Source organism: Strongylocentrotus purpuratus, unplaced genomic scaffold (genome assembly GCF_000002235.5).
Source record: "Strongylocentrotus purpuratus isolate Spur 01 unplaced genomic scaffold, Spur_5.0 spur5_scaffold_5, whole genome shotgun sequence".
NCBI lineage: Eukaryota > Metazoa > Echinodermata > Echinoidea > Camarodonta > Strongylocentrotidae > Strongylocentrotus > Strongylocentrotus purpuratus.
In genome coordinates, this window is record NW_022145611.1 from 5,321,245 (window position 1) to 5,343,865 (window position 22,621).

Sequence of the window (22,621 nt, forward strand, 5' to 3'; positions counted from 1 at the left end):
CCCCTATTACTTTGTAATAGTGCCCGTTCCACTTTTCACCTCTGATAGGTGCCACTCTTATTTTGACTCGTGCCCCTTTTCCTTTGCCATAAGCTTTTACCTTCGATAAGTGCCCCTATGACAATCAGATCGGTACCCCTTTTCTTTGAACAAATGCAGATTTTCATTTATTATGAGCGCCCCTTTTTCATTCTCATAAGTGCCCCTTTTAATATCTGGTCAGTGCCCCTTTTCACCTCTGATAATTTCCCTTTTAACAATGATACGTGTCCCTTTTCTTTTCCAATAAGGGACCTATCCCCTTTTCATAAATACCCCATTTCCCCTCTTATAAATGCCACTATCAAAATCTGATGGGTGCCCCTTTTTCGTTCAGAAGTGCCCATTTCCCATTTTCCTAAGTGCCCCTTTTCATCCCTGATGAGTGCCTCTTTTCAGGTGTAAGAAGTGCCCATTTTCACTTCTAATAATTACCCTTTGTAATTTGATAGTGCTCCTTTTCTTTTCTAATATCCTTTTCGATAAGTGTCCCCTTTTCCTCTCTTCATTAAACGTGCCCCTAATTTAAAGCGACCTATAATAAGAGCAATTCCCCCAAAGCTCGCTTGCTACGCTCGGTCACATTTATAGATGATATAATTATGTTATTTATCAAAGGTCTTTTCAGTCTTCGGTTAAATTTCTTGTAAACAAATTCGACGACGTGTAACATGAACGGTAAAATACGAAATAGACCGAGCTTAAATAAAACTAAAGCCTTGCTGGTAAAAAGGGCTTTATGCACTGTTAAAACAATATATGCTGGGTAACAATTAATGTGCCCAATGTATAGAGTAATAATTTGTGTTAGAACAACTTTTGTGCAATTACAGACCAAACGTGCTTGATCAATTTTTTCAAGCACACCAAAAGTGCCCCTCTAACTTTGTAAGAAGTGCCCCTTTTTACATAGGCAAAGTGCCCCTATTACTTTGCAATAGTGCCTCTTCCACTTTTCACCTCTGATAAGTGCCACTTTTATTTTGACACTGTCCAAAATTTGGTGGATGTAATTAAACTCTTGTTGGCCAACTTTTTTTCCCTTTATATTTCAATTCGTTCAGTGTGTCACTTAGAACATACAAAAGGATAGGACGGCGATAATATTACAGAATTCATTAAAAATTTCATCTCCTGGTTATGATTCATACCGCAGTTGAATTATAATCATAACAATTTGAACAAGAAAACAAGAATATTAAATTTTTCCTGTACTAAACGTCGATCATTTTTGTGATAAATAGATTACAGTTCTTTCCCCCTTTTCTTTAATTCCTAATAAATTTATTGAATAACAACAGGAGCATATTTTCACGATCAAGCAAAAAGATTTGTAAATGCTATCTTTAATCACGAAAGCATACGGATGTTGAGACGAGGAAATCATGATGGAAACATGAAACATTCACCAGCTACTCAACATTCAACATTCAACATTCAACATTCAACATTCAACATTCACCAGCTACTCTCTCTCTCTCTCTCCCTGTCTCTCTGTCTTTCTCTCTCTCTCTGTGTCTGTTTCTCTGGGTGTGTCTGTGTGTGTCTGTCTGTCTCTCTGCCTACGTCTCTCTGCCTACGTCTATCTGCCTACGTCTCTCTGTCTCTGTCTCTCTTTGTCTCTCTCACTCTCTGTCTCTCTGCCCCTCTCTGCCCCCCTCTCTCTCTCTCTCTCTCTGTCTCTCTCTCTCACTCTTATTCCCTGCCGAGAACAGGATGCGAATGTAAAATTAAAATAACAACAAACTCAGGTATAACGGAAGGGGATGAGAATGATTAATGTATAGTTACCTGTACATGATTATTCTTCAGCACATTCTGATTTATCGGAGGTGCTGAGAATAATGTCTGCTTTGCTAGAACCATCTGCTCTGATTGATGGCGGGAAATAAATTTCAGGTGTAATTTGTCTGGATGGATGATTTATTCAGGCACAGGAAGGGTGATGCTTGCCGGATTTCTACTTGCCAATTTTAAAGAAACTGTAAAAAATATATTGAGTAAATTTTTTAAAAATAAAAACAACAACAAAGAAGCAGGAGAACGTATAAAATGTGTGTGGGCGATTTAAGATTGAACAGAAATATAACTTTAATTTGAAAGAGAAAGAGAAAGAGAAAGAGAAAGAGAAAGAGAAAAAGAGAGAGAGAGGGGTGGGGTGGGGTGGAACAAGAGAAAGAAAGAGAGCAAGATAGAGACTATAGTTGTAAGACTAAAATAACCAAGAGAGAGAGAGAGAGAGGATGACGGAAATGAAAGGAGAAATAGCGAAACGCTACAAGGATTTGTCAACCCCCCAAGACGGTTGTATAATGCCAAAGCTATATTTTTCTCATTAAGTTGCACCCGAGTTTATCAATTTAAGAGAAAATATTTTTGGTTGCAGTAGCTTCTCTATGTTATTGAAAACTAAAACATCTTTCTGGAATTAATTTTAAAAGTTCTGTATTTTACAACATGTGTCATTAGAATATCTAGACATGCTCTTTTAATAGGAAATGTACCCCCTTTGTTTTGTTTTGTTTTGTTTTGTTTTTGCATGGATACGGATATGGTGCATGATGCCATTGATCAAGGAGTTCCAAGGAAATCTTTTTAACATAAGAGAAAGAAGAGGTGAACAGAAGAGCTAGAAAAGTAGCAATCAAATAAAGGTTATCGAAATAGTGGTTCAATGGGGGAATGAGATAGAAGGACTTATCATTACAAAAGAAGAAAAAAATTTCGTTAGCATTTCTGAAAGAATCACAAACCCTTTTTGCGACAGCTCAGGCTTTGGTATTCAAAATCATTTTAGCCTCGGAGAGCGATCTGAATACTGCAGCAGTGAGGTAAGAACTCGTTCTTGCTATTCATACACATCTTCATGATTTGACAGAGTTTCAGAAAAATGAGTGGTAACCTCATGGATAGTGCAATATTTTCTTGAAAAATCTTCAAGAACAGTGGCTTAGCGACAGGGGGGGGGGGGGGGAGGGCACATTTTTCACCAGGGGGCCTGACATTTTCCGAAGGTCAACTTTCCATTTTCTAACATTTAGCGACCGAGGGAAGCGAGCGAGGAAAAAAAGTGATACTTTGTAATGGAAAAGGTGTACTTTCGTCTTTTGTCCTGATGCACTATAAAAACATTAAATGACATTTTCGAGCTCTGAATCGCTGATAGAATATGAAATGGTGCTTGCCCGAATATTGTTATTTCGCCAGAATCATCGGGGTGCAACCGGTCTCGTATATACGCCTATGGCATTCACTCTCTCTTAATTCAGCAAACAATCACATCACCTGTTATTCTACAAATCAATCAGTCAGCAGCACATGGATGATTAGAAATAACACCTTTTGTATCGAGATATCAAAGATCAATGTTCGCTAGAAGGCACTATACGAGATTGATAATCAGCAATGCAAGAAGGAATAAAAATATTTTGTGAGAAAAACCTTGTTCTGGGGGAGAACTTTTGTAAACTTTTAGTTGCGATTTTAATTTATTCATTATTTTTTCCTTAGCACTTTTGACTGATTTTGAAACATATTCTCAAAGATAATGCACTCAAATATAACTTTTCTCACTCACTTTACGTGAAAAGAAGTAAACCATGATAAAATAAAATCCCAACATCTCACTATCAACCAAGCAGGCTCTTCACATGATCTATAAAGAGAGTAGGGGGCGATTCCATGACTCTTTACAGGGGATAGGGGTCCAAGTCCCTGAAGTCACAAGCAAAAAGAAGTTATGGAGAACAAAAAAGGGTTTCCAACCCCCGTGACCCCCCTGCTCTCCTGGATCCGCCTCTCGAGGAGGTCAGTCTTGACAAAAGTATCATCATCTCTCTGAATTTCACCTCTTTTCTTCTGTTTTTTAATAATCTACCATCATCCATTACACACTTTCAAATCCCCAGTTTTAAGGACACACCAGCGAAAACAAGACTCATTCAAAGTCAATATGTGTTTTTCTTCTCATATTTAAAACTTTTAAAGTTTTATTGGTTTGTCATAACAAAATTAAGTGATTCATTGTTATTAAAAAAGAAACAACAATAACTTTACATGTTACAACGTTTGATGAATCATTTAAATTAGTATTCTGTATGAACATCAATAGCATAAAAGCGGTAGAATTAAGATGTACTCGTTGAATATTTCAAGACTTGTGCTTTTTTATACAAAACACGATCGCAACTACTCCATATTATGACAAACGTAAAACGTTAACAAAGAAAACAGAAAACAGGACAGTTTTGCATTCCTGCTTTAACATAATGTTCTGGCACTTATGACATGGTGCATAAAGTACATAAGTAAAATGAATGAATAAATAAATAAATACAAATGGCGATTAATGATAAATTTCTATTTTGTTTGTCGCACAATTCACCTATATTATTAAGAATACATGGTACATTTTGTCTTACTCTACCGTCCATACTCAATTTTTTTATTATTTTAAAGTCTAGTCGCAGTCGGATTGCAAGGTGTGCTTTGGCCTGTGAGTGCATTGTGAATTACGGATGTCGCTGTCCATACGGGGTAGACCTACATACTCTGCGTGGTTAGAAGCGTGACTTACAACTGACATTGTATGGACAGGAATTACGGTTTCTGAAGTCCATACTGCTACATTCATGGTTCATACATAGATAAATTCCAATCATTCTTACCCGTCATATTTTGCCCAACATTAATGAAATGCAAAGTTGCAAAATGCAAAAAAGAAAAAAAAAAGGAAAGAATCTGATACAGATAAAGAACGATATAGATCTCATAAAGTCACATACTGGTCCAACAGGTTGTCTGTAGAATTATACCTTGTATGTGCATTTCTTATCAAAACGTTGGGAATATCATTAAAAATAAATCATTAAAAATAACATGATTGCTTGCTTTCTAGCACATCAAATTCAATCAATGTCATGTAAGTAAGGTTTCAATGACACAGTACTAATCGCAATATTTTAATGTAAAGGGGGCGTTCATCGTTTATCAATGTTTTGATGGATGATCTATATATAATTGTCCAACATTATCATCGAAATGGTTTGTTATTTCCTTCACGATCTTCGATGTAAACAACCGGTAATATTTAAATAGGATAATTTATATGGATAAGAACCTCACTTTAAAAAAAAAAATTCAACCTCGAGGAAATGAATGGATTGATTGCATATGACGATACTATTTTTAGGCCGAATGAAAGTCGTCCCTATTTTTGGCAATCTTTGTTGATCTGTGTATAAATCATACTTTTTATTTTGCTCGGCCTACAAAGATAAGTTAGAGCAATGATGAACGTGGATATAACTCCTGTTAACCACAAACATCGATGATTGAATCCTCAGAGTCAAATCGTATTGTTTGTTTCTCTTTGGTTCCATCGGATGACTCTCATTTTTTCATCTCTCTCCTTCAAAATTCAGATTGAATCCAACAAATAAATGAGATCAGAAGCAGGATTGAGAAATATTTTCTATTGTGATATTGTTCTGAATACCAAGGCATTCTTATTTTCATCGATCTAGCTGAAGTCTTTCCAGCGCTCTAATGTACGATTGTATTATTTGGTTTCCATGCCAGTTTATGACGTCACTGACCGTACTTCATTTTCAGAAAATATATATCAAATGTGCGCCCGACAGCTCTCAGAGAAATTGTATATCTGGGGATGAGTTCTTGCTCTTCATTTCTCCCTTTTCATCATCAAAGTGGCATTTTCATTAAAAGGAATAACAAATGAACGCAGATCATAACAGAGGGATGGATTGCTCTGTTAAGCGGCATAAACAGTGTCACTTACTGTGGGAATCATTAGGTTTCTCTAATTTGTCTACATCTGCGCCATAAATAACGTTAGACCGAACGCTGTGTCGGATCATTGCCACATATTAAACTATCCGCCACATGAAAAATTACAGGGAAAGCTTTGTTAATGAATAGCATCGTTCTATTCCTAGTGTAGATGAACCAAAATAACCTTTAGAAAAAAAAAACGATAAACAGTCGATTCTTAAAGCATGTGCAAAGTCCATGTTCAAAGAAATAAGTCATTAACAACCAAATTTTGTTGTAAGCGGTAGATATGGTCCTTGATTTTATTATTTTCTTAACAAAATTGATATGAATTAATGTGCCTTGTGTAATTTAGTTTATTATGTCCTTCATGAAAATTGATTATTGTTTTCGGATTTTTTTGAGAGAGAGACAAGTCATGAAAGAAATATCTTTAAGATTGCTATAATGCGTTCATTGTTTGATAGTGTGTTCTACACGAGACATATTACAGAAAGTATATAGGAATATGTCTTATATAATGCTTGGATTTAAGTCATGTCCAAGTTGCTAGGTCCATGTCACTGGAGATGGGTGCCCTATGCATACGCGCTCTGATATGAGTCCGGGTTTCGCTGATTCCGAACCATCGTCCTCTACCGCATAGTCAAATCGCCCTTTTGTCCGCTTTCAAGTTCGGGTGAGAGTATATGGACCCACTTTATAGGTCCATGGTCAGAGTACAGTCGAAGGAAATTATTGTGCTCTTGGTCAGTTTCCTGTTGGCAAGTCAGCATTGAAAAGGTCCAGTTAGTTGGAATGGATATGGTACCAGACATAGCGTCTGAGTTTACCATTGCGAAAATCGTATCCATTTATTGTTTTGTAGGTGTTCCTTTTTGTCTTAAGCCTTTTTGTCGTACGTCCTACATTAACAAGTACCTGAAGTCGAAGTTATTGGAAAGTTCATGAAGTACTGGTATGGTTTAACGGTAATTCGCGAGTCGTAAGTCTCAGTATATATAGTTAATAATTGTGTGCACGGAACGGCGTGATTATTCGTATATATGCGATCGTCATGTTGCCTATTATCACTTAACTGAACTATGCAGTAGAAATCTGCAGTCTAATCAGAAGAAAACCGATATTGGTCAGGTATCAAGTAGTTTACTTCCCGTTTGATGTACAACTTCTTGTCTAATTCTTCAGATGAAAATTTATTTAAGTTGTCCTTTGTCAGTTTGCAAAACATTGTCTCGTGTTCCAGTTTTTCCGGGTCTACTGGTAGTCGATTTCGTAGTTATTGTCAAAACGTTGAGATTTCGTCGAATAAGGATCTCTAATTTTATCCTGTACTGCAGTATCGGTCATTCGTAAACAGACGCACTTCACAATGCACCCGTTTGCGAGTCTAATTCCTAGTATGAGGAAGAGATAATTCCGAATGGCGGAGAGAGAGAGAGAGAGAGAAAAGTGTAATATGTTTATAAGATTTCGTTTGTAGAAAACTTCGGTTAAGGTCAGTTGGTGAGGTAAGACGCCATTTTGAAAGTCAGTCGATCTACCATTTCGTTGCGCAATGATGTCGAAGCCACCGAACCTGGCTAGTCATAGTATTACACTCGATACACGTGAACTCAGAAGAGGCGTTTGACACATGCACAAGTCTCCCAAGCATCTTAGGTTGTCAGTGTCAGATTGTGGTCAAGTCAACCGTCAAGAGTACCACTGATTTGAATATGTGTACGTCAAATATGTCCCTAGATCGTTAAATACTGCATTTTAAAATCCTATGTTAAATACTGTCGAAAGTTCATGTTATTCAAAATGCCTACCGATAATAGGTAAAACGCAAGTTCTTGTATATTAATATTTTTTTCTTCAAATGTCCATATTTTAGATTAGGAAACGATGCCGCAGAATAAATTCTCTATACAATTGCTAACAAAGCATGAATATTTAGCTCAAGTAAACATGGTGAAAGTGAAAATCTATGATCTTCATCACAATTTTGTACTCATCCTTCCTGACCAAACTGAATGGCAGCTATTGTTGAGGTATCTTCTGCACGAGCTGTTGGTGAATTCATTGTTCTTCAGTTCGTGAGTATAAAGTCATCGTTTCAAAGTGGTTTTCAGAGGTTGAAGGAGTTAAGTCGTGTCATTGTGTTTTTCAACGGGTGAGTCGTAGTTCGTTTTGAGTTGACGTTAAGACAATGAAGGTTACATTTAAAACTATTAAGATATATTTTGTCTATATTAAAGTCAGAGTCCGAAGGTCATCGTTAACGTCTGTGTTATGAAGCACTCTATTCTTATTATTGAAAAGTCTACATTTATTTTAATCATATTGGGACGAGGTGACAAGTTCCCAGTCAAGGTTCAGGAAATACCTAAGTCATCCAGAGTCCGACGATTGCCCAAGTCTAGATATCACAAGTCAAAGCCAAAATATCTTTGAATATATGTGATTATTTTGAAGTGTTAAGAGCATTCCAATGATATATGATTTAATTTCACGTTGATAACAGTACACTCAATATAGGTAAACTCGGAAGAGGTGTTTGACATATGCACACGTCTCCCGAGCATCTTGGATAGTCAACGTCAGTTTATGGGTCAACTCAACCGTCAAGAGTATCACTGATGTGAATTTAGTTAAGTATGTTAACTATTTCCCTTGATCGTTTGATACTGCAAGTTTAAATCCTATGTTAAATATGTACATGTCAGACTTCTATCTTTCAAATTAAGTCATGTCTTTGTCTGTAGTACTTTGTATGTCTTCTTTGTCTTACTCCATTGATGTTGAAGATCAGCAGCTTCCTCAGCAGCCACAACACACCAGGGGCCCGTTGCACAGAACTTACCATTGATGATAACTTTGCCATCAATGGTAGCTACCATGGAAACCTTGATTATGATTGGCTGTTGAGCCCTGTTATCATGGTAATTGCCATTGATGGAAAAGTTACCATCAATAGTAAGTTTTGTGCAACGGGGCCCAGGTTCTTGGGTTGATGGGTTACTTGCCTATTGAATGAGCATAAATGGTCATTATAGCTGGTAACCACACGGAAGATAGACGACCACTGTCTAGTCCGATCGGTCAGACTCTATAGTCCTGGTATAAGTATCCTAGTCGTTTTTAAGTTCTCAGTTCTGTGTCCGAGTAACTCTCTTGCTGATTTGAACCTGTGTCATAGTTTTTTAAACTTTGAACCGGGTGACCAGAGTTCTAACCGAAAAGTCCCCGAAAAACCCCAAAACACTGCCTTCTGGTTCTGTCCATCCGTAATTAAAGTGATTTACGTATGGTATGAGTTGGTTTGTCTATACCTTCTCTGTCCGAAGGAAATGGTCAATAAGTCATTCTGAATGCGTAGGAAAATGCATTCTTCAAGTCGGTCTGAACATCATCTAGTTTAAGCCTTTAATAAAAGTCAAATGATGATCCTACAGTTGTGTCAAACGGTCGTTCGAAAACGTCCCGTTTGATTGAGTTCTGCCGGGTAAATTAAAGTCTTTAAGCCCAACGACTCTGACCAAACATGGACATTTCTTTTCAATCATAACCCTTTTATTAAACCGATTGTCACTATCCAGACGTCAAGACTGTGGTAAGTGTGGCGTTAGTTTTTGTCAATGTCAGTATCCTTGTCTGTAAGTTTTTCCTACAGATTCCGTCCAGTTTTCGTCACTTCTATACTCGCTCCAGATTTCTTAAACAGTTTTCGTCAGTTTTTCGTCGTTACAGTCTTCTGTAAGTCTTGATGACGGTTCTGTCAGGGTTAATCACTACTGTATACTGGTCTGTAAGTTCTCATACAGGTTCTCATTTGCTCGTCTGTAAGTTCTCATCAATGTTACGCCAAGTATTCGTTTTTGAGTCTTCATTTGAATGACGTCTTGTGTCCAACGGGCACGATGGTTATCTGTAGGACTATTTTGCAGTATGGTGTTCTTAAGTTCTGACGTAGGTTTTGTCAAGTCTTCGTCACCATGTTCGTCTGCCGGTTATGTCGAGTGTTTTGTCAAACCTTTGTCAGAATGCTCGTCAAGAAGTTCTGTGAAGTGCTTCGTCAAGTTTTTATCATGTTCGTCTGTAGGTTCTGATGAAAGTTTCCTAAAATATTTGTCTTAATGCTCGTCTAGACGGTCCGATAAGTTTTCGGTCAAGTTATCGTCACTCTGTACGTCCGTCAATTCTGATGCATGTTCTTCCAGTTCTCCTCACAACGTTCGTCAAAACTTTCTGATTTAAACACTTTGCGGTCAAGATGTTACATTGAGGTCATCTAATTCTAATGAGTGTTGCGTTAAAATTTCGTCAATATTCGTCTGTATTTTCGCTGAATATTCGTCATTAAACTCGTCAGTTCCCAAGTTATTCTAGGCGTTTTGTCGTTCTTCATAATTCAATGCAGTCAAAGACCGAACTAGTCCCTGCCGTACGTTGGCCTATATTACATGGTGCCTGATGTGCAATGCGTATAAGAAATGAGACAGGTTCCGCCAACATGGTCATGTTTTCATCGTTGCGATAGTCTGTAAGTCATGATAGTTAAGTCAAGTTCGTCAAGTCTTCGTCAGCATGGTTGTTTTTAAAATTAAGAATCAATTCCGGCAGTTTTTCTTTAGTGTGCCCCTTGTATTTTTAAGTTAACATGTGCAGTTCGTAATTTTGTTGTAATTATTTCGTCTATGAGTTCTTACGAAGAATCCGTACAAAATTTGCATTCAGCGTTTCAGGTAGTTGGCCTAGTTTTGTTTTCTCCTACCTGTTCTAGTCATAAATACGTTTGGTCGCTTCCTGGTTATAGCATGATATTGTCAATGGTCGGTCATCCAAATCTTCGACTTATTATCGGAAATACGTCACACATACAGTCGAAAACCTGTCATGCAGTCACTAAGACATCTTCAAGTGGGTGTGTGCTTTATCCATGTCGAGTTGTATACCTCCTTCTTAATGATGACGAGTTAGAATTCAAGATGAAGTTATGGGGAAAATTATTCTAAAGTATCTGTACACCCGGTAACATATAGAAATCCTTAAATATTCTAGTGTATAAATTTCGAGTTTCATTTCCGGTCACTTCTTCGGTTGATTGTAGTCGTCACAATGTGAGTTCGTAGTGCTGTCTGTATTGCGAATCACTGTCATGCTTAGTCGAGTATTTCGTCCCAAGCCAGTGTAGTGTATTAGAATTTAATGCTTGTTGCACTGTTCTGTAGATGTGTGTCACTTTTAGCAAGGTCAGTGTCAAAATCCGATGTCGAAATATAGAAAGGAATAGTCCTCTCATACACCATGTCGAAATATGGTGGTTACATTTTTGCTTTGATAAAAACGTTAAACTTCCTTTTTTTAAAAAATTATTGTCAAGTGTTTTATCACTAGTTTTCAGGCAATTTTGAAATTTTATTCGACTTCTATCTCCTTCTCCATTACTATCACATATTAAGGGGGTGTTGTCTTCTGACGAAAGGTATATTTCATTCATGCTCTGTCCTCGTGCAATAGTACTTCAATTTGAAACTTACCTCGAATCAACGACCTACCTCTCATGTCTGCCGGGGACAAAATTGTAGTCTAAAACAAAGTCAGTGATAGTCGTCATGTACAGTCTTATGGTGCTGATTCGTCATTAAAGTGAAATGTAAATTTACATGTGTCTAGATTTCTTCGGCAAAAGGTCAGAGTAGTTGAAGTCCATACATATAAGTTCAATATCTTGTCATGGCGATGTCTCTTGTCTTGCCGAAGGTTGGAGTCGGCTCATTGTATCTTTCTTTTGAACAGGATAATGTACGTTATCAATTGGAATAAGACTGCCTTTTGGAAGAAAACCAATATCTCATAATTTCGATATACGGCTTAGTAATTGAAAATGAGGTAAAGAAGGAATGAAAGATTAACCTTATATCAAATTTATGATTTGACCTTTTCAGCTTTCGTGGAGGAAAGTAGGGAAAAGAGGTCATACCAAAGGCCTAGTCAGAGTCAATGAGAGTTGTCATTTTGAAATTGTAGGGGAAAATTGAAATGATAGTGGGTTGGTTGACGCTCCAAAGGGTTCTTTTGCATCACATAGTAAACACAAAAGGACTGCATGTTCTCTGCCTCTTGTATATTTGAAACGGCATTTGTAAACAAGGCAATGATTTGACTCCAAATAAAAAAAGAAAGGAAAGGTGACCAGAACACTTCCCACGTTGTCGTGACAGAATGTTAATTGAATGCCAACGCTTTGCTTGGAGTGATACAATTGGTAGTTGACACTTCAGGAAAGCATTGCAGAGTATCGGCTCATCTCTCAAGTCTACCTACCCGCAGCTGCCCCGCTGTGTCATGTCCAATTTGCGGTGAGCCGCCGACGTCCATCGGGTAGGAATGCAGCTCGGCTAGCCGCGAGAGAGAAAAGTGAAACACTTCTCAATCGGACGCGCCCAAATAAACTGCATATTTTCTGTTATCGAATCAACGACTGGGGATAGCTTGGTCAGTTGGTCAGAGAGTAAACGGAACAGTAACGATTCCCTACATAGATCAAGAAATAGGCCTACTATATGACATGAAGATATGACACATACTTTAAATAATTTGTTAAGTATCAAGGCTTTTTGAATATATATCATGATTAAGGCATGAAAGCCCTTCCTTTTTTGAGTTACTTCTTCTAACATGTCTCTGCTTTAACGTATCTTATAGTGATATTAATGAGGTATATGTAATTCGGAGGAAACTGCATTCAGCGTGATGTAGAATGAAAGATGAACGCAAAAGCATAATAAAATGTGGGTGAAAGCGATATGACTACATTTACATATTGGGGATGATACTATCATTCATGTGCATTCTATCCTTAACCTTATTTCGCAAACAAGGAAACTACTTTTTTGCGCGACATAGTAAAGATAATACTGGCAAGATAAATTACTTTTTTGGTCATGCACATCTCTATGTCTAAGAATAAAATAACGACGAGATTGAATATCGCGAAATATATATTTTATAGTCTTTGACGCATGAATATTTGAATTAGGCAAGAACATTTTGAATCGCAAAATCTATCGAGCCCGATCTTAATGATGACAATTAAATAAAGGAACAAACAGGGACTGTTTAGCATAAGGATAAGTATTACTTCTTAAAGCCATCAACTGTTATGAAATGGATGGTACTTAAACTTGACCTTTTTCGTGATTTCTGTGAAGCTGTCATAAAATTTGCATTACAATGTTATTATTTTATAAGGCCAAGGGATAAAATTCATCACAATATCTCGTGCCATTAACATCTATTCAAACAGAGGACCTTAAACGTGAACGAGGTTTAACAGATCAATGTAGGCCTTTAAGAACGTTGGCGCTCTGTCGACTAAATGGTGGTGCTGTGTTTCTTACTTGCGATGAAGTCCGCAATGTCTTCTTAAAAAGTATCATTCTGGGAAATTTTGAGGACTATCGATGTTCAAATATTATTTGATGAGGTGTTTTCCTTGTGTCTATTTAGGTTATTAGAAATCAACTTCCTGAGTATAATTAGAGTGTTGCCCAGAAAGTTGGAATATATTTTCTTACCTCTTTTCATGAAATCATTGTGACAATAGGATTTATTCTTGACAGATAGAGTTAATGCCTTCTCAGAATATATTAATAAATCTAGAGAGTCATGGAGAGTAATCAATAATAATCTGATAAGATATATACTTTATCAAGACTAAAACATATTGTCACAATCATTTCACGGAAAGAGGGAAAAAATGTCTTCCTATTTTATGGGCATAGGTGTATGTACTATATTGACATTCCGAAACGTACTGGTTCTGAAAAAATAAATATATAAAAAATGTATATTTTGAGAATCAGTCACCTGTTTGATAAATACTAACGGATTTGACTACATGTATATAGTTAACAACTAAATTAGTTTACCCCGTGTATATTAAACTATCAGGATACATTTTATCACTATTTAACATGAATATCTACTGAATTAAAAAAATCTTTTAGCAAATAATATTGTGTACTCTGAAAGTAAAATATTACTCATCGAAAGCCAAGTACAGTCTTGTTACAAAGTGATCAAAATACAATATTGAGTGATTTATTAATAAAAGTGCACAAAAAATGAAGGAAGACTGCGCCAGCCTTTTATATTGTGGTCTATTGCTTCTGATTCGACCAACAAACACGAGGGGATTGCCGTGTGGTTCCCAACCCTTCTTTGTACGTGCAGATTGATTCAGACTGCTTCTGAAACACACAGATGCAGCACAAGAAGGACTTTGACCGGGTCCAAACGGCCACACGATATAGAACGTACGCTCCAGTCGGAACAGGCCTCAAGAATGACATTAATGTTCTTGTCGATCGATCTCCATTTGGCCGATCAACGATAGTGACGTCAAGATTTGTGCACTCTGTCTCAGAGTCATTTTGGCTGCCAGAGTTTCGTTCACCCTGACTAAATTATAGTTAGACAAAGAGGGTTTCAGGAGGGAGTCGATAGTCCAGTTGTCTTGCCGTATCAGGGGGGGGGGGGAGGTGAAGGTAGCGAGAGGGTTGTGCTTTCAATCAAGTGGATATCAATGAATGATTTTAAGAAAATGTCTTCCGGCGCGACACTTCCTAAACGTTTGAACCAGTTTCGTCATACGTTACAAATGAGATATAAGTACTGTTTACTTGGAATCGTACATCTACATTGTTTAATCATATAAATAAAATCAGCTACAATCTATATAATGACGATGTACGGGAAGATAAGCGATCAAACTCTGACAGGTTAAATGACTCTGAATTCAGAGGCAGGCCTCGTTTCATCTCTCCCGCCTTTTCGCTTGCTGACGTTGCTTGTGTTGTCTCCTGTGGCGAGGTGTCCACTGGCATGTTAGAATTCTTTTAAAGGCTCTGCGAAAAGTTGCATTACATAATGCGTAACAAATAGGATTCACCGTGCTGTTTAAGTAACACAGCCAGTATGCGACTTCAAAACTTCTGGTGACGGCCGCGTTGTTGATTCCACTAAAAGAAATGAGCACCAATACGCTATACGGAGTCCATGTGATAATGAAGGCTAGTAGAATAGCACATAGTGTTCTCGCAGCCTTCTTTTCTCGTATCAATTGTGACTTGCGTTTGCGATTTACGTTGGTTTTGGCGCGAACCGCCATTTTGTTCACCATTGAGATGGTGCTGATGCTAAGATTGGACTGACTGTTTGCAGGTGCTTTGTTGTTACTAGCTACAGAATTCGATCTTGATTTTTCATTTCCGTTTGTTTCCGGTGGCATGAGGCGAGTTCCTTCTTGATCTTGAATCAAAGACTGTTCCCTTTGAGGCGATTCCTCCACCATGGTAATTTTGGGAAGTTTGTCCTCCTCGCTCGCGTTGGGACTTTCATCTGGTAGCTTTATGAGTATAGTATAAAGAGAGGCAGCGAAACTCTTATTATTATCACTCGAGTTGTTTTCCGCGGCAGCTAGATTACCGTTCAACTGATGGGCACTTCTCGGAGGTTCTCGGATAGTGTGGTGTCTTGGAGAGTCCGAAGGTAAGATCGCTTGTGCCCTTGATCCCCGCCGTGACTTGAGGCTGGCAGAGTAAGACATAGTGGACGGTGAGTTATGGTGGATTGTTAGATCACTGCTATCGTCTTCTTCATCTCCTAGATCAGCTATCAGACAGCAGGGACAACGGAGACACTTTGATGTGTTTCTGACTCGAACTCCAACTTCTTCATCGGTATCTTCACTGGAAAGAAGCCGACGGGCAGGGGCACTGGAATGACCACCTTCCTGTAGTCTCTCCAGCTCCAACGATCTCTTTTCTGTTTCGCGCCAGATTTTGTAGTACAGCGTTCCCATGAGTGCGACCGGCAAATAAAATGCAATAACTATAGTAACAACATTGAGAGCAATCTCGTCATAAAGGAACTGGATATAGCAGTCGTCTGGGGGTACGTTTCTTCCTGCTTTAAAAAAGAATTGCCAACCAATTATAAGTGGTATCCAAACTACAACGGATACTAACCAGGCCAACGCGATCATAACTTTAGCTTTCTTTGGAGTTCGATTGGCTCTGTAAGTAAGTGGCCGAGTCACTGACAAGAATCGATCGAAACAGATAATGCACAAGTTCATGACGGACGCGTTAGATGCAACATAATCAATTGACAGCCAGATGTCGCAGAAGATGTTTCCTAGTCTCCAACCGCCCTGCAGTAAGTACAAGGTGTAAATGGGGATAGACAGGGCGCCGATGATGATATCGGCTGTCGCCAGACTGAGGATGAAGTAGTTGTTGACGACCTGAAGTTGCTTGTCCATATAGAAGGACAGCCACACCATGACGTTGGCGCTGACTGTAAAGATGGCAATAGTGGCACTGGTGATGATGATGAGGATGGCTTCCCATAACTCATGATCGCCGAACGGCTGCAGAACCGTCTCTGTGTCGTTGAAGAGTGAGTTGTTGTAGTAGTCGTTGTAGGATCCATCGACAACAGCCGTGGATATGGCTGATATAGGGCTCAGGGTTTGCGGCATAGCCACTCGTGAGGCAAGCCAAGCCAACCAGTCAGCTACTCACTGCAGAGGGAAAGGAAAGGAATAAAAAAAAATCAAGGAAATAATCAATTAGCGGACTGGAATACAAATACCAAACAAGAGTGAATGATGAGGCATTTCAAGTTGCATCAGCTAGGGGCTTCTTAAACATTTAAATAACATCGTTTCATATCAGTCAATTCTGTTCTACCCTTGTAAAGAAATCATATTTTTTTGGAGAAATTCTTCGAATCTATTGATGAACAAAAATATTGTGAAAGTGGGGGAGCAAGTTTTGATCGGTACGCTAGTCACGTGCTAGTGTTGTCCCTAAGTCCTATTTAAAATGTCTCTGCCCTCCTCCAAGCAATTGTCTCATTTGTAGGATAAATATTATTCAAATTGTCCGTCAACATTGCGGGTATGGCCTGCCTTCGGCTTGTTTACCTTACTATATCTTTGGGGAAGAAAATATAGGGGGAAATTACGAACGGAGAGTGGGAGTATAAAGGAGAATTATTCGAAGAGATATAGAGGAATGAAAAGAATGAGAGGGTGAGGTTAATTCTACTTGAGAATTGTGGAAATACGTCAAAGTGGAATGAAGTTGCACGACACCTATTGATGACAATTTAAATGGGTACAAAAGGAAGGTAATTACAATTGATAAATAGAAAGTACTTTTAAACTCGTCGATAACACGAGAAGTAATGAAATTTGAGTAATAAAATGGTAGCAAGACAGAAAGAAAAGAGGGATGAAAACTCGGCGACAATGTATGATCGCTCTACCACGAGCCAAGCTGACTAAACGAAGAGGTTTTATGAAAGCGGGACAAACAAGCCCAGTGGGATATTGATAGACGACAAGCTTGGGAAATTAATACCTCCAAGCATTTGAAGGAGTGTAAAGAAAAAACTTTCGTTTGATTTGTCTGACAGTTGCAGTTTGAGTCATGTTCATGGCGTGAAAAATGCTCCTATACTAACTTGTTTCTATTAATATACCCGTATAAATGAGTCTACTCCACCCTTCCCTGTTGACAAAGCAGCAAGGATATCACATCTCTTCTACCTAAAAGTATTTAATTCCAATATATAAGTTTCATAAGATATATTTTGATCATTACTAATCGGCTACGGGAACTTGATGGAGCCAATGGGTTGAATGATCAACAGATTTTAAAAAGTTTGATTGAAAAGGGATCTTAAAACTATTAATAGTGAAAACAAATATGAAATTTAACATGAATCGCGTTACTATCACTGTTCTAAACTGTTCCAAAATGGCAGTGATGTTTTCTATGTTGTATCCTAACGCTATCCTCTCTGCACGTGAGATGGTTTCGTTTTGTTCGGCGTGATTATTGACATTGGGAAATGACAACAATTCAATAAAAACCAATGGAGCTGGGATGAGGTGCCGCTGGCAGATAAAAACACCAGGTGAAATCCTTCTTTGCAGTCTCAGTCCCACCTTGGGGGAAAGAGTCAGACGCAGAGGATTTGAGAGAGGTTCGGAGGATAGTGTACTCGGCTCGGGTAGAGTTTTGCGGGTGATGGAGGGGAAAGCGTGAGGAAGAAAAAAAAAGGGGGGGGGGGGGCTTCACTAGACTGGGGGGGGGGGGGGGGGGGGGGGTTGTCGGATTAAATTTAACGACTAGCTAGCTAAAGATATTCTATCCAGAAAGAATATCATCCCTTTTTGTAAACATTTGAAGAAACATTCAGACCCATATACACAGGGTATTGATTATGCTACCACATGTTTGAATATGCATGGTGAGTTAAGATCGTCGCCATTATCGACGCCATTTTGAAAAGTTCAGTTTGTAAATCAGCTAATGGAAAAGTACATACATGTAGTAACAGGCTAAGTGTAAAGAGAAAGATTACGAAGCAATACAACGAACATCTGAAGATAGAACAACGATGGCAAGGGCATATGGAGATTTATCGATAGTTGATGATGGCTGATGAACAGAATGTTTGCAAGATTCTTAAGCGATGGAAAGGATTTGTGAAGCCATGTCATGCTTATTTGATAAACGAGGATGGGGCGTTTTACTCCACCACGCACCCCCATAATCTACCCTGCCTGATTTCTATTTTCATTATATCTGTCGCTACAGCTTGATTGTGCATTGAGGAATAGGAGATTCTATGACTACTGTGACGTGCGAGCGCGTGCAAAGCAAAGAAAGTATCATAAATCTGTGACGTCAGCACGGCAGACTGGTGCTCATTTTGATGGAGAACATCGGATGTAGCCTTCTATTGAGAAGACAGGAATAAAGAGAGTCCTATCCGCTTAAACTCTGTCTTCTGGAGAAGCTTGTTTCTCTTTCAGCTATTTTTAAACAACATTGGAGTGGAACAGTCGAATGTTTTCCACTCTTGAATGTAAAGATTTACCCGTATCATGAACAAATAACACATTCAATATGACGTGATAAACTGCAGTCAATAAAAAGTAGAAATCGAATAAAGCACCTAAAGATTATTAAAATATTAGGTTTTCGTTTCATTGCTTCTAAAACTATGGCTGGAACATGATTATAGAAAATAAAGTATTACTGACCCTTATCTACATAGATGAAATCAGTGTTATAATACATTGAGAACATTATGAGATGCGCAAACAAAGATTGACAATCTTATAATATTCATTAATATATTCATATTTCTATATTTTGGGAGTGAGGATCACAGTAAGGGTTGATTTTTGGAAGAAACATGGATATGAATACACCTGATCGGTATCACCTGACCGACAATAAACAAATCAAAGCAACAACACACTGTGGATATTTTATAAGTCGAGGCTATCAAGTCCACCCACCGTTGGCATTTGAAATTAGAACCAAGGGCATAGATCTGATTTGGCTTTCCCTAGATGTCCATTCAACGGAGCTCCATGACGTAGATTATTGAAGCATTGCTTTTGTGTTGGCGACGTTAAAAATTGCTAACATGAATGCTTGAGTTATTGATATTGTTCAAGTGAGTTCAGAAAGATGATGAAGCATTTTTTATTAGGTTCTTGAGGAGAAAAGGAGATGACATGTGTAACGATGTAAAAAGAGAAATATAGACGGATGGAAAATAGTGAGAGCATATAGTGAAAGTTCTGGAATTATCTCGATTCTATGATTAAAAGGTCTGTTAGTGTACATGTATACAGAAGAAAATTGAAAAGTTATTATATGAATACATATTGTCATTCCTGATTCCTGACTATTCTTGTCTCCAAGCTGTATACTTTTGTTCATTACAATGAGTAAATAACGGTATGACCATACCAACTATGCTTATAATATACTCATATCGAGAACAAACTATATTGTAATATTGTTTCAATAAGCTGCAGATATATTCCCTTCCTTTTTCCTTGTCTTTTGTAGTTAATTGTGAGTATCGGTTCATGTATCCCTGTAATCTCCCTTTCCCTGTTTTTAGCGTGTATTTGTATTTTATAAACTTTACTTTAGTTAATTATGTCATTTGTAGTTTAAGGGGCCAATCCACAACAAGCTCTGCTTTTCCATAGGCTCCGCCACTATATCTCTTAAGTTCAACTTAATGGACAATATTCTTAATAGTGTGTACCCGTGTTGTATGTATTTGTATATTATAATCATTTTCAAGATGTTGTTACACTCTTTGTAAAATGAGATATTGTGGAAACCAATAAACTATCTATCTATCTATAAAAGGGTTTAAATGGGATAAGCGAATGAGAAGAATAAGTTTATAATTGTTCTCTTTTTGGATTGTTATACATTCAGAAGTATGTAGTCACTGCCTGTACCCTATAATGACGAGGTGTCGTGGTTTAGTGGTTTCTTCACTTGACTCTCAATCGTAACGTTGAGGGTTCGAATCCAAGCCCGACACTAACATCATTTGGCAAGACATTATCCACATTTGTTACTCTCCACTCAGTATATGTAGTCTGCAGCCAGGGATAGATCATACCTCAAAGAGTTACAGTTGCAATTTCAGCAGTGCGCCTATATAAGGAATATGAAAACTTGATAACTTTAACATTCAACTCAATGAAACTCTCATCATGGAACCAATGTTTAATCTATCTATGGATATTTCTCTTCATCGTTGGTTTGCCTTGCGTGTTTCTAATAGATGCCATGCTGACTGTTCAATTTTCCTTAATACACTTGGCTGATTAAAACCAACATGGCGTCCACATTTTCGTAATGGCCGCCTCCCAAACGAGAGGGCCAGGCCGGGCCGAACACAATAAATGAAATCGAGTTTTTCTTCGACGCCTGGCTTCGGTTTCGCTGCACCCCTTCGAAGCTGCAAGCTAAACCCTGCCAAATTACAATCGTAATTGTATTTAATCCCCTACCACTCTGCACCCGCCAGGCTTGTAATGCACCGTATGTCAAACACTCCAACACCGGAAATACCAATCCACTCATTAGGATTAAACTAGAACATAGGAAGAGAGATATGGGAGGAAAGACGGAAAGATAGAAGAGAGAAAGTATCAGACGGAGAAACAGAGAGAGAGAGTTAGGGCATGCATAATAACATAAATGTATATATTGAGAGATATGATGAGAGATTCGAGGCAAAGGGAGAGATAAAAAGAGATGACAAAGAGAGGGAGAGAGAGAGAGAGGGAGAGAGTTAGGACATGTTTAATAACATAAATGTATATATTAAGAGATATGGTGAGAGATTCGAAGTAAAGGGAGAGATATATGGAAAGAGAGGATGAGCGAGTGAGAGAGCGAAAGAAAGAGAGACAGAGACAGAGACAGAGAGCCAGGGTAAGGTTTTTGGTCAAAAATAATTGGGGTTTGGACGTTTGGTGATTGGTTAAAAAAAGGTTTGTGTCGAAACAAAGAAGAATTATTTATATACTCCAATATAATATAACCCAATATAAGAAACAACGACGACAACAAAGAGGAACAAAGGAGAATATTAGTGAAGTTTCTAGCGATGGGGAAAACTATGAACGATTGGGTGTAGATGTAGATCTCATTCACGACAATCGAACGAATAATACAGGGAGATGAGGTTCATGTGGATATGTCTGTGTGACTGAGATATGAGAGCAATCTCCTGATTCCTGAATAATTATGATTGAGAGAGAGAGAGAGAGAGAAAGGAAGAAAGAGACATAAAGACAGAATGAGAGAGAGAGAGAGAGAGAGAGAGAGGGGGAGGAGAAAGAGAGAGAGAGAGAGAGAGAGAGAGAGAGAGAGAGAGAGAGAGAGATGTAAGATCATCTTTATCCTCGTTGACATGACCGATGACTGAAAGGCTTACTTTGATATCACGAGTTAAATCCCTAACCTTTCCCAACCATCTAATGACTTCCTCCCTGCCTTTCATCACACGACATTTACATCAGAACAATTGGCGGCCTTTGTTCAGTCTCTTTTCTTCTTCCCGATCCCCCTTTCCCCTCTCTGTGTCTCTCCTTGTCAGTCTCTGTCTCTTTATTTCATTCACCACGTCTTTCTATCTCCTTCCAAATATCTCTGTCCCCATTTTCTGTCTTAGTGTCACTTTAAAAAAAATTATTGCTGTATCTTTCTAATCTCCCTTTCTTATTTCTACTTCTCTCTTCCTCTCTCTCTCTCTCTCTCTCTCTCTCTCTTTATTTTCTTCTCTCCCTCTCTCTCTCTCTCTTTCTATCATTCCTTTTATGATTAAACCTTTGATTTGGTATCATAGCACAACCCAAACGTTTGTTGATTCAAATCCTTGTTTCACAACTTTAGTCATAGGATTGAATGAATTATCTGGGGTAGATGTGGACATGTTGCAGCTAATCCGGGCAAATACCCCTTATCACTACTACTACTACTACTACTACTACTACTACTACTTCTCTTACTAAAACTTATCCTCCTCCTCCTCCTCCTCCTACTACTACTGCTGCTACTTCTACTACTACTCTTACTACAACGGATCCTCCTCCTTCTCCTACTACTACTCCTTCTACTACTCCTTCTACGACTACTACTCCTTCTACTACTACTACTACTACTACTACTACTACTACTACTACTACTACAACTACTACCACCATTACTACTACTACTACTACTACTACTACTACTACTACTACTACTACTACTACTACTACTACTACTACTGATACTACTACTACTTCTACTACTACTAATACTACTACTACTACTACTACTACTCCTAATACTACTTCTTCTACTACTACTACTACTACTACTACTTCTACTGATACTACTTCTAC

At 38.2% G+C, this 22,621-nt stretch overlaps 1 protein-coding gene across 1 annotated transcript; it reads right to left on the reverse strand.

Moving 5' to 3' along the window:
- Positions 1 to 7,835: 7,835 nt before the first annotated feature.
- Positions 7,836 to 16,428, reverse strand: LOC754546 (muscarinic acetylcholine receptor M1-like). The gene has a single exon (XM_030999508.1). The coding sequence runs from the start codon at positions 16,364 to 16,366 to the stop codon at positions 14,639 to 14,641; it is 1,728 nt and encodes a 575-aa protein (XP_030855368.1). The 5' UTR covers positions 16,367 to 16,428; the 3' UTR covers positions 7,836 to 14,638.
- Positions 16,429 to 22,621: the final 6,193 nt, after the last annotated feature.